Below are 11,299 nucleotides of genomic sequence, written 5' to 3'. Positions count from 1 at the left end.
AAATTTTTTTCCGTAATTTGACATTTTACAGAAGAAAACTTTAGTGCAGTTCGAAAAGTCGGTAAAGTAAAAAAAAGACCATTTTTTAACTAAATTGTTAATAACAAATCGTTAATTTAATAGATTTTTTTTTACACGGCCCACGAAGACAAATTTATTTTGCAAAATTTCTACGTTGGCGTTTTTCGATTCTTTTTAATATTCCCGAAATTTCTTACAGATTGCGATGGTGTCTCATTTAGGAAAAATAAAAATGAAATTTTTGAAAAAATAATACATACAATTAATTTTTTTTCCGTTGTTTGACTTTTTGCAGAAAAAAAAACTTTAGTGCATTTCTAAAAGCAGGTAAAGTAAAAAAAGACCATTTTTTTTAACAAAATTGTTAATAACAAATCGTTAATTTAATAGAATTTTTTACACGGCCCACGAAGGCAACAAATTTATTTTGCAAAATTTCTACGTTAGCGCTTTTTAATTTAATATTCTCGAAACTTTCTCTAGATTGCTACAGTGTCTCATTTAGGAGAAATAAAAATGAAAATTTTGAAAAAATAATACATATTTTACAATTTTTTTTTTCCATAATTTGACATTTTGCAGAAGAAAACTTTAGTTCGAAAAGCCAGTAAAGTAAAAAAATACATTTTTTTTTAACTAAAATGTTATAACAAATCGTTAATTTAATAGAATTTTATCTGCACACGTCACAAAAGTGACCATTTTTATGACTATCACAAGTAAATATACTATTTTATTTGAAAATCGATAAATTTTTGGGCACGATTTGGTTTTTAAGTAAAAAAATCATATTTATGCTATCTTAATTTCATAAAAATTTCATATTTGACGAAAAACAGGAAGCGTTTTGCAAGTTTGTAGTTTAGTTTTTTTTTTTTTTTTTTTTTTTTTTTAAAAAAAAAATTAAAAAAAATTTATTTAAAGAAAGAAATTTTACGTTTTAATAAATGGCCGAATCAATATTTTTCTTAGCGTTTCAAGAGCTCTTTGATGAAGACGCCGGCCAGCACCTGGAGACCACCCTCGCCCTCCCCGACCAAATCTACGCCAACTGCGTCCTGGATTTGACAAAAAACATCAAACTTTTAGGCACCGATCAAGGTCTCTACTCTTACCACAACGGCCAACTCCTCCATATTGAGGGCCCCACCGACATTCACCACGTTTCGATAATCCCAGACTCCAATATCGTCGTCATGATTTCCGGTCTAAATAGCGTTTTAATTTCCTGCGATTTAAACCATCTCATAAATTTAACTCAATGTGCGCCTTGTACTAAGCCGGTCCTGACTTATAGCGACATCAAAATCAAAGAAATGGACGGTTTTCACTACCTGGAAGCGTCGAAATTCCCCAAACATCAGTTATTTTGTGCTGCGACTAGTCGACAGTTGGTAATAGTGAAATACGATTGTGAAAACTACGATTTTGTACCGTTGAGAATCATGGATACGGCTGAACCGTTAGGGTGTGCGTTATTTACGGAACACTCGTTGATAGTTGGCGCTGATAAATTTTTCGAAATTGATTTAGCGACATTTAAAGCCGAGGAATTTCTCGATGGGTCAGATTCGAAATTGAAATTTGCGGTCAAGTGTCATAAAATGCAGTCATTTCCGGTGGCCATTTTGCAAATTTCGGATAACCCGAAAGAATTTTTGATTTGTTTTAATGAATTTTCGGTGTTTGTGGACGAATATGGACGAAGTTCGCGGGAGGAGGAGTTAAAAACGAGTTATCTACCAATCGGGTTCCATTTTGTGGCGCCATTTTTGTACATTTTTCAATTCACCGGAGTGGAAATTTTGAAAATTGGGGAAAGAGGGATGTCGGGGAATGTCACAATTGATTTGAAAAATGTGCGATTTTTGGGGGAAACCCATAAAGGGATTTATGTCTACCATGATGGTAGGGTTAAAATGTTGGAGGGGAGGAAAATAGTTGATTGTGATGATGTCAGTTCGATCAGCCAATCAGAAGGCGGGGATGAGGACAGGTTTAGTTTTACAAGTTCGATGGTACAAAGTCTTGATGGGAATTCCACCGATTTGGACAATAGTAGCGAAGATAATGTAAAGAGGGTTAAATTTTCACAAACTAATTTATAAGTTGCACTGTACTTAAATCTTGCCCCTTTTTGTCTATTTATTTTATTTTAGATTTATCGCACTTTTGTTTTGTAAGGATTTTTATTAAATAAAGTGTCATTTACGTTTGAAGTATTTTTTGTGCCAATTGCGGAAACAAATTTTTTTGGAGAGTGATGCCCACGTATCAACATTAATTACACCAGTCACCTGTCATCAAAATTAAATATTAAAAATACAAAAAAGCGTTTAATATTATGAACCCATTTCCTGTTGAAAGCACTGATAGTTATCAAATCATTTCCAACGTTGCGGTGATTTGTGACAGTATGTCCAACTTGAAAAAACTCAAATTTCTTTTGAGAATTGGCCAGTTTTTGGGACTGGCACCAGTCAAGTTTTTTTTCCAAAAATGTTACATTTTAATTTTGTTATTTTTACTAACAGGGGGTGCTGTAATCTCATTATTGTATCAAGCACCGGTTTACAAAGAGTTGACCGATATTAAACTTGTCATAAATGTTTTATCAGATGTGACATTGTGGTTGTCAAATGTCAATTCTTTGACAATAACCCTGAAACGTAAAAAATGGAATTTGCTCCTTAAAAGTTTGTCTCACGACGAAACAAACAAATCAAGCTTTGTGCAATTAATTCTGACACAAGCAATTTTTCTAATATTTGCCCTATACAACATTTATGTGGGTCACTTCGTGTCAAATTTTGACTACCTTCTAAGAAAAATCGTCCTGATTATACAACTTTACTATCTGTATTTTGACATAATTGTCGTTTCTACGTGTCTTCAACTGTTTTTAGAACATTACGAAATGATAAACAGACAAATACTTGACACTTTGGATGTCAAAACTTTGACAAAAATAGTGGAGAAAGACTGTTACAAATTCAAAATGACTATTGATGCGTTTAATGATATTTTTGGCTGGTTCTTTCTCCTTTTTACGTCATATTCGACTTTACTGCTTCTAGATTACGTCAGTAGTGTTGTCAGGAATGAACACAAGTACAAATCGGACAAGATGGCCGAAATTATATCATCGGATTTGCTCCAACTTTGCATTTTTTTTGTAATGATGATTGTAATTTGTTTTTCAAGTTTTGACGATTTCCTTCTAGGTTGCACTAATTATTTTGATACTGCAATGTGGGAGAGTACGATCAAAAGTCGTAAAAATCCTAAATGTGCTTAAAAAAATCGCTCTAAAAACAAATGGAGAGTTGGACGAGCTCATTGTCTCGCTTTCGACCCATTATTTTCCGGTTTTCAGCGCTTGTGATTATTTCACGATTGAAACGAAGACCGTTTTAGACGTTTTGGGGGTCACTGTGACTTATCTTATCGTTATTATACAATTTGACGATAAAATTGTGCAAATATAAGGAAATTTCAGTTCTTATGTAGGCAACCAACAATACACCTTGTAATTTTTTTTATAATTACGACACAATCAATTACGGTTTTTCTTACAAATTGAGGTAAAAATAAAAACGTTGTACTAACCAGCGCTTTTATTCAATTTTCTGTATATAAAACAAGAGATTTCAATTAATATAAATACAAATTGCAAAACTTGATACACTTCTCCGAATTTACAAATATTTGAAAGTAAAATTGTACTCATCAATAACATAATTTATACATAAATATAAAAGATTTAGTTTTTCTTAAATTCAATCCTTTCGACTTTAACCTCATCCCCAACCAGTTGATAGACGTACGTCACAACAGTGGTATTCTGTATATCCATTAAGACAAAAGACGGTGTTACAGTTCTAAAACACTTGTGTAAATTTTACAGAACAAGTGGGAAATGGGCTTACATATCCAGTGCATTATAGGCCCCTGTGGCCGATCCTGGGTTAATGTAAAATTTACTTTCGTGTTCGTAAGCTTCAAATTTGTGTGTATGTCCTGAAATAAGGATATCCACGTCTAACTGTCGCTGAATCAAGGCCAGGGATTCAGGGTCGCCCCAGGGGACCACTTGGTGGCCATGCAACAAGCCGATACGGAACTGTCCCACGGTCACTACCTTCTGTTCAGGATAATTTAAATTCTGAAAATGAGAACATTATTTTTGCCAAAGACACACAAACAGCACTGTACATCATCAAAATCGCCCCTCACAACGTGAACATCACTAGCCAATGTTTTTAAATAGTCGTAAGACTCCTTCGTACACAAATTTCCCGTACAAAGAATGTGTTGTATCCGGCCGGGGAGGAGGAGTTTTTTGAACTTAGGGGGTAAAGTGCTACATCTATGAGGAATGTGTAAATCGCCCAAAACCAGGACCAGCTGTAAAAAGTTAGGTTAATTGAAAAATTGCACAAACTTGACTCAAACCCTAGCCAAGTAACCGGCAATTACCATTTTTACATAAATTGGGGCGCCCCAATATAGTGTTTTAATGTTTTAATTAATTTCAAGGGGGTGGATTTTGACATTGACACTCGGCCATGTCGGTAAAGAAGGAATTCATATTCATAATGGTCAACACTCAAACTGAAAATTTTGAACTTGATTGCGCTTCAAAATCTTGAGCTTTGTGTAGTAATTGGGATGCCCCAATTTCCCTGTTTAAATAATTTAATTAATTTCAAAGGAGTAATTTTCACATTGACACTCGGCCATGTCGGTAAAGAAGAATTCATAATTGTCAACACTCTGAAATTTTCTCGCTTTTGAAAAAATTTATTTTGCTTAATAATTAGGTCACCCCCATTATTCTATTTAAATGTTTGAATTATTTACAAGAGAGCAATTTTGACATTCGGCCGTGTCGGTAAAGAAGAAATTCGTAATTGTCAAATGTCAGACGCTCAAACTTGTCAATTTAAAAAATTGAGCTTAATCTTGGATTAAAATGTTTAGTTTGATTATAAGTCGTTGTGTTTAGTTCATTTTCACGAAACGGTCATGGACTGTATAATTCCGGGGACGAATCTGAAAGGTAAAATGTGAGGTTATATTACATTGTTAAATTTTGTTAAAGTTTTAGCCAAAGCTTTACAGGCCTTGGCGAAAATCGGCGACGAATTGTTCATGGAAGCAAAAACCGAGGGGTTGTCTTTCATAACATTGAATTCAAGCAAGACAGTTTGTGCCCGTTTTAATTTGTTAGATACATTTTTCAGCAGTTATGAAATGAACCAAGATGATTCAAACGAAGTCATTAGTTGTAAAATACACATGAAGATATTTCTGCCGCTTTTTAAGGGGAATTTGGAGAAAAAGGTACGGTGTAATAGTGATTTAAAAAATTATTTAGTGTCTTTTTTCAGCTCGAATATTTTAAAATCGAATACATAACAGATAGTGATTTAATCACATTTAAAATGAAATACAAATGTGACGATATTGTAATGGTACATAAGCTACGTCTCATGGATACTGAAACGTTATCAATTGGGGTTGTCACCAATTCAGGGTGTAGTAATGTATCAGCCTCTAGCTCATTCTACAGCCAATTGCTATCAATGTTTAATCTCACTGACGACGAAGTTACGTTTGAAATCACCCCAGAAAAGGTTGTGGCGCGAAATTATTGCTTAGGTAAGTGCGCAATTACCAATTTGTTATTTTTAAAATCGACCGAAGTAGTCCATTGTACACGTGTGTATTGTTGGTTGCATAAGCATGGATTTTTAGGTACTCCTTGTCGTCCAAAAATGATGCGAACACAAATCAACTTGAACTCAACTGAGTTTCTGAGTTACCAGATTACAAAAACCACTTCAATTAATTTCTCCCTGAAACCATTTCGCACCCTCGTTCATTTTGCTGAAACTTTTACTCTTGACGTGGATTTTAACTTTGAAATTGGGGGAAAGTACGTCTATTTGATTAATTAAGTAATTCAAAATGAAAATAATTTTTCTAGACCATTATCTATAATTTTAAAAAATCCCACTTTTGAAGTGAGTTTCATCGTTGCAACACTTGATCCATATTCCGACACCAATTCTTCAGTTGCAACTGTAAGTTCATCGAATAAAGTGGCGAGCAATAAGAAACCTAGTGAAACAGAGAATTGGCAAAGTGGTGATTTTTCCAAAGAAAGTAGTTTTCGTGATTTGATGAGACAAGTGGAGAATGATAAAGAGAGACTAGATGATGTTATACCAAAATCACCGGAGTCTCCAAGGAGTAAGAAGGTAAAAATGGTGTTTGGGCGTTGTTTTGACCCCACGTTTAGTGAGACGGTGCTAGGGGACGTTCTGGCCCCTAACAGCGACTCCGAGTGAAAGGTAGAAATGTACACAAAATAATATATTAAATAATTATATTTCATACAACATGAGATAAGAAGAATTGATATGTTCTATTTACATTTCGTTAAATCATCAGATAAGAAAGTTAAACGGGACGTCGTTTGGCACGGTTGCAATCAAAGCACAAAATCCCATTAACTTTATTATGTTTTGATACAGATAAAATACTGTGTGAAAGATGCATAAAAAAGGCACATTTAAACATTCATACATAAAATAGTGATAAGTTAAATATTTGTATTTGGTAAATATTGTTTCTTGTTTAAAATGTATAAACTACAGAATATAGAATTTATTTCCACGTTCTCTAACTTTTTATAAAATATATATTTTACACATAGTATTTTTTTAACAAAATAAATATCGTATCTTACAAACCGTCAACACTTCAAATAAACGCCGATACAACAACAATAATATAAAAATATGAAGCACACGTTTAACCAATTTTTTTCAAACTGAAACATTTTGGCACGCTTTTTTGGGCAATTCAAATCGGTAAATAAAATCAATTTTTTTTTAAAAATAGTGAGGTATTTTTTGATTTATCCTCTATCTACTTAAAAATAGTAATTTTCACACTACATCGAATTCTACTTGTTTTCGATCAACAGTTGCAGTTGAAGCACCAAATCTCTGGCCAGAGACAGCACAGCTGACGCGTTGTGTCTTTCGGCCATTTCTGAAAAATTGTTTTTTCACAATTTGAACGAATAATTGAAAAAAATTAATACATTGTACCGGGTGCGGCATCGGTTACGCGACTTCTAATTAATTAAAACTGGCGATATTTCATATACCTAACTAATTATTGATAGGGTATAATTTGAGAATTTTTCTAATTTTTTTTGATAATAAATGACCGTAACAAAAGAATCATTTACTGGTAGCCGACCGCTTTTAAGAGTCTTTTTGTTGTAAACCTTGGAATCTTACCCCAATTGCAGTTCTCCATTGTCACCTAAATTTACGATGGCACAAGTAGCAGGTCATAAATAAAAATGATTTTCAAAGTTAAGATGTAAAATTGCGTTTAATTGAAAATCTAATTGGTATTTTTTTTTCTGATTTTGTAAACATTTGTAGGAAGTGAATCTGCGTAGGACAGTATAAAAATTAGAATTAAACTTTTTGGGAGAAAATTACTTTTTATTTTTTTTTGGTTTTGTTTGTAAATGAAAAATTACCAAAAACTTGGAGAATGTAGCTTACTAATGTCCAGGTAAGTGTAAAAAAATTCAACAATTTTATTTAATTAGAAGTGGGGATTTTCTTTCTGAGCGTAACGGATGCCGCACCCGGTATTTGCATTGGAAAAGTTAGTAAATTTCTGACTTTGAAATTAGGTTGGCAACATGTTTCAAATGTCACATTTTTATAGTCAATTGTCTGGCCGTCGCTGCCACTATCTGATATCACCAATAATCCAGTGTTGCCAACTTAGTTTCATTAACTTACCGTTAAAAAACTTGATTATGTCGGTGAAGTCCATACAGTTGGACAGGATAATGTCTCTGTAGGTTTCCAGTAAGGCCAAGGCCAAAAAAAGCACAAAATGACTTGAAGCGACATGTTGAGCGGCCCAAATGACTTCCCACGTAGCATAGACATCCGAATAAACCAATTCTCGTTTAAAATCGAGCAAAAACCATCGGTAGCAGAAATAAAAATGTGTGTAATCACCATGTGAATGCATCAATTCGTACATTTCCGAATCTAAAATCTGTATCAGAGATCGCATATTGGCAAAATGACAATCCATGGCATTGCCATTCGGGAAATTTTCAACCATTCGTTCCATCAAATGACAAAAACAAGCATAAGTTAACGATTCGTCGTTGAAAACCACCAAAAGTGGGGCCACCAAGTCGCACATTCCTTGCATATAGCCGATGTCTAGATGTTCCCAAACATATCTAGAAATGGGAATGAGAAAAATTCGATATTTTACCGTCCAAATTGTGACCTACGTGCACATAACGTTGCGTAATTTCTCGAGATTATCCACTGTGAAATACCAGTAATTGCGGTCGCATCTTTGCACGTCTTTCTCGATTCGGTGGAGGTTCAAACCAAAAGTTTCCAAAAGTTCTTGCTAAAATGATCATTTAAATTTAACCTTTGTGGTGTTTTTAGTTTTATTTTATCTAATTTATTTATTTTTTGATCGCACGGTATTAATGACACTTTTTGTGTTTAAATAAAAGATGCATTTAGACTTCTACAACTTACTTGATGCACATTAAAATGAAAAAGATTATACAGGGTGTTCCTTTTTTATTGTTACAAATTTAAACAGGTGATAGGATATTCAATTCTAAGACAAAAGTTTCCTATAAACATGTATCGAAAAATGCTTGCTAAGGGAGCTACACCCCCTGAAAGGGGGCTAATAGGCTTTTGCTAATATTTCAGAAACCATTTAAGATAAAATTACAAAATTTGGTACAGATGATAATCTTTATACATCTAAACGAATTCAAACATAAAATGTCGAAATTTCTAATCAGGGGCGTCCGAAACTGGTGGGGTTTAGGGTAAAAAAATACCCTATCTATTTTGGCTCTAGTTTCTTTAGTTATGCATTGACCAAAATGTTGGTCACTTTGAACTCTTTTAGATTTAGGCAAATTCATTTAATTAATGTTATTATTGTTACTGTAATGTAATGTTAATTAGTTGAAGTTGATTAAAAAATATGAACTTCTTGCTTTTATTATTCTGTAAATTCTGATTTATTTGAATGTTGTATTGGTGTGTAACATAAATTTTAAATTAATTTTATTCAAAAGCAATAAGTCGTATCGACACAAGAGAGACTTTTCTGTGATAAACTATCGAACTTAAGATTTTGTTGCTGAAAGTACCGAGAAACTAAAGCCAAAATAAATAGGGAATTTTTTTACCCTAAACTCCCCCAGTTTTGTACGCCCCTGATTAAAAGTTTCGACATTTTATGTTTGAATTCGTTTAGGTGTATAAAGATTATCATCTGTACCAAATTTTGTAATTTTATTTTAAACGGTTTCTGAAATATTAGCAAAAACATATTAGCCCCCTTCCAGGGGGTGTAGCTCCCTTACCAAGCATTTTTCGATACATGTTTATAGGAAACTTTTGTCTTAGAATTGAATATCCTATCACCTGTTTAAATTTGTAACAATAAAAACGGAACACCCTGTATAAACGTGCGCCCCTGACTTGACTATACAATAGCCAATCACAGTGCCGCAATTGCGCCGTTGCTATGCCAACTACTTACACTGTAAACGCCTCCATTGGAGCTGGCCGGTGAAACACACGCCGATCTAGCCGGCGATGCCAATCCATGGGCTTCTATGCAAGCATCAAGCGAGGAATTCTCTTCAGCAACAACATCTAGATTATTTTTGTGTCCTGTGTCATTATCATTGCACAAATTTCCCATATCCACGCTCGCGTTTGTCACAATAACATTGTGGATAAAATCTTTCAACTCCTCGTGTGTGTTAACTTGCACTTCTTCGACTTCTCCATCGCTCTCATACCTGATGGTGTTGCGTCGCGTTTCTGATGGTTTTTCTTCTGAATCTTCATCGCTTAACATATCTTCGAAAACCTTAAATAGTCGAATTAGATCAATCGATTTGTGTCAATTTTGCAAAAACTACTTCATTGCTTAAGTCACGCTGAATCTGAGCTGGGACTTGCTCACCACTCATACTTTCACTGCTCAGTTTCGCAATGGCATTTGCTTGGGTTTCTTTGTCGCGTTGTCGGACGATTGCCTCAACTGCCAACCACTCAGACATGGTGTTTTCGTAAGCTTGTTTGGTTTCTTCACTTAGTTCTAATCGTTGCTGGGTTGTACTTCCGAATTTGTAATGCCCTAAAAGGTACGGCCATAGGTCTTTGCGAAGCTCGTGGGCTACGCCCCCGAAATATGTCAGACGGTAGACCTCGTCGAAGTTGCTCACCACGCCGTCTTTGCACAGTTCGTTCCATTTTTCCATTGTAATACCTAAACACCAAGTGGCCTGTGAGTTTGAAATTAAGTTGGCAATAGTTACTGACAGTGGCGGATCTAGAAAACGCCTTTGGGGTGGCTAATAATAAACTTGAAAAAGGAAATACAAAACGACGAATTATTTTTTCGTGACACAATGAGCATATTGTGTAATTGGAAATACAGATTCGTCAACAAGAAATTACCACCTAGGATTTGAATTTTTAGGAAAATTACGTTTTCCATGTTGTTTTTAACTAGAACTGTGTCAAATAACACAATCCCATGCGCTAATAGTTTTGTCTTTGTTGTTACTATGCGAATGAGTGAGACAAAATGCAAACGGTCAAGCGTAGCTAAAAATAGGAGGGACCACCAGTCGTTCTCAAACTATGAGACGCCATTAAGCTAAAATTTGTTATTATTATTATTACTTTTTTAATAAATTAATAAGTCTTGTATGTTTTTAAGCAAAACAAAATGTTAACAGTCTGTTTATTTTATTAAACATCCATTCATTATTTGTCAATTTCTTTTGCTGCATTTTTTAACCTATTGAGAATCACTGTTATGTTTTGGTTGAGTGAAGTAGATAGGCGTGCTAAAGTTTGCTGTCTCTTTTAAACGACCTAAGTGCAAGAAAGACAACATACCACTGGTGGGACCAGGGAACGGCATAACGTTTATCTTACTTGCTCCTACCTACTTACTTGAAGAGCGAGAGAGACAACTAAGTTTACAACATTCGGGTAAAATTAAAAGAATTCTACCATATTTTATAGTCATTTAACATTTTGGGATCTCCTAAATATTTAAAGTTCAAATAATATTTTAATTGTCGAATTGTTTACTACCTAGACAAGTTCTTATTCTTATGTAAACATTGATTTTAATATTTAGACGTTTTTTT

At 34.1% G+C, this 11,299-nt stretch overlaps 5 protein-coding genes across 5 annotated transcripts in view; 3 read left to right on the top strand and 2 right to left on the bottom strand.

Moving 5' to 3' along the window:
- LOC123009378 (citron Rho-interacting kinase) overlaps nucleotides 1-2,240 on the top strand; it is a 10,061-nt gene extending 7,821 nt beyond the window's left edge. Inside the window, exon 5 of the mRNA XM_044405642.1 lies at nucleotides 994-2,240. Within this exon, the coding sequence (XP_044261577.1) occupies nucleotides 994-2,129 (1,136 nt within the window). The 3' untranslated portion in view covers nucleotides 2,130-2,240. The remainder of the gene's footprint in view (nucleotides 1-993) is intronic.
- A 197-nt stretch (nucleotides 2,241-2,437) lies between these two features.
- Nucleotides 2,438-3,922, top strand: LOC123009384. The gene is made up of 2 exons (XM_044405657.1): nucleotides 2,438-3,196; nucleotides 3,246-3,922. The coding sequence occupies exons 1-2, from the start codon at nucleotides 2,438-2,440 to the stop codon at nucleotides 3,507-3,509; spliced, it is 1,023 nt and encodes a 340-aa protein (XP_044261592.1). The 3' UTR covers nucleotides 3,510-3,922.
- Nucleotides 3,624-4,739, bottom strand: LOC123009387 (vacuolar protein sorting-associated protein 29). The gene is made up of 4 exons (XM_044405660.1): nucleotides 4,501-4,739; nucleotides 4,237-4,428; nucleotides 3,951-4,186; nucleotides 3,624-3,902 (listed from the first exon to the last, which is right to left on the bottom strand). The coding sequence occupies exons 1-4, from the start codon at nucleotides 4,501-4,503 to the stop codon at nucleotides 3,785-3,787; spliced, it is 549 nt and encodes a 182-aa protein (XP_044261595.1). The 5' UTR covers nucleotides 4,504-4,739; the 3' UTR covers nucleotides 3,624-3,784.
- A 49-nt stretch (nucleotides 4,740-4,788) lies between these two features.
- LOC123009383 (cell cycle checkpoint control protein RAD9A) lies at nucleotides 4,789-6,709 on the top strand. Its single transcript, XM_044405656.1, has 5 exons — nucleotides 4,789-5,083; nucleotides 5,126-5,367; nucleotides 5,415-5,685; nucleotides 5,782-5,962; nucleotides 6,014-6,709. The coding sequence occupies exons 1-5, from the start codon at nucleotides 5,050-5,052 to the stop codon at nucleotides 6,375-6,377; spliced, it is 1,092 nt and encodes a 363-aa protein (XP_044261591.1). The 5' UTR covers nucleotides 4,789-5,049; the 3' UTR covers nucleotides 6,378-6,709.
- Nucleotides 6,399-11,299, bottom strand: part of LOC123009166 (small G protein signaling modulator 2-like) — a 17,847-nt gene continuing 12,946 nt past the window's right edge. Inside the window, exons 7-11 of the mRNA XM_044405291.1 lie at nucleotides 10,055-10,467; nucleotides 9,667-10,002; nucleotides 8,375-8,499; nucleotides 7,863-8,320; nucleotides 6,399-7,086 (exon numbers count right to left, since the gene is read on the bottom strand). Of these exons, the coding sequence (XP_044261226.1) occupies nucleotides 6,998-7,086; nucleotides 7,863-8,320; nucleotides 8,375-8,499; nucleotides 9,667-10,002; nucleotides 10,055-10,467 (1,421 nt within the window). The 3' untranslated portion in view covers nucleotides 6,399-6,997. The remainder of the gene's footprint in view (nucleotides 7,087-7,862; nucleotides 8,321-8,374; nucleotides 8,500-9,666; nucleotides 10,003-10,054; nucleotides 10,468-11,299) is intronic.

Source organism: Tribolium madens, unplaced genomic scaffold (assembly GCF_015345945.1).
Source record: "Tribolium madens isolate multiple individuals breed KSU strain unplaced genomic scaffold, Tmad_KSU_1.1 Scaffold_71;HRSCAF=194;Tcas5.2_LG6, whole genome shotgun sequence".
Taxonomy (NCBI): Eukaryota; Metazoa; Arthropoda; class Insecta; order Coleoptera; family Tenebrionidae; genus Tribolium; species Tribolium madens.
Note: the sequence above shows the minus strand (reverse complement) of the source record. Positions and strands in the feature narration are given on the sequence as shown.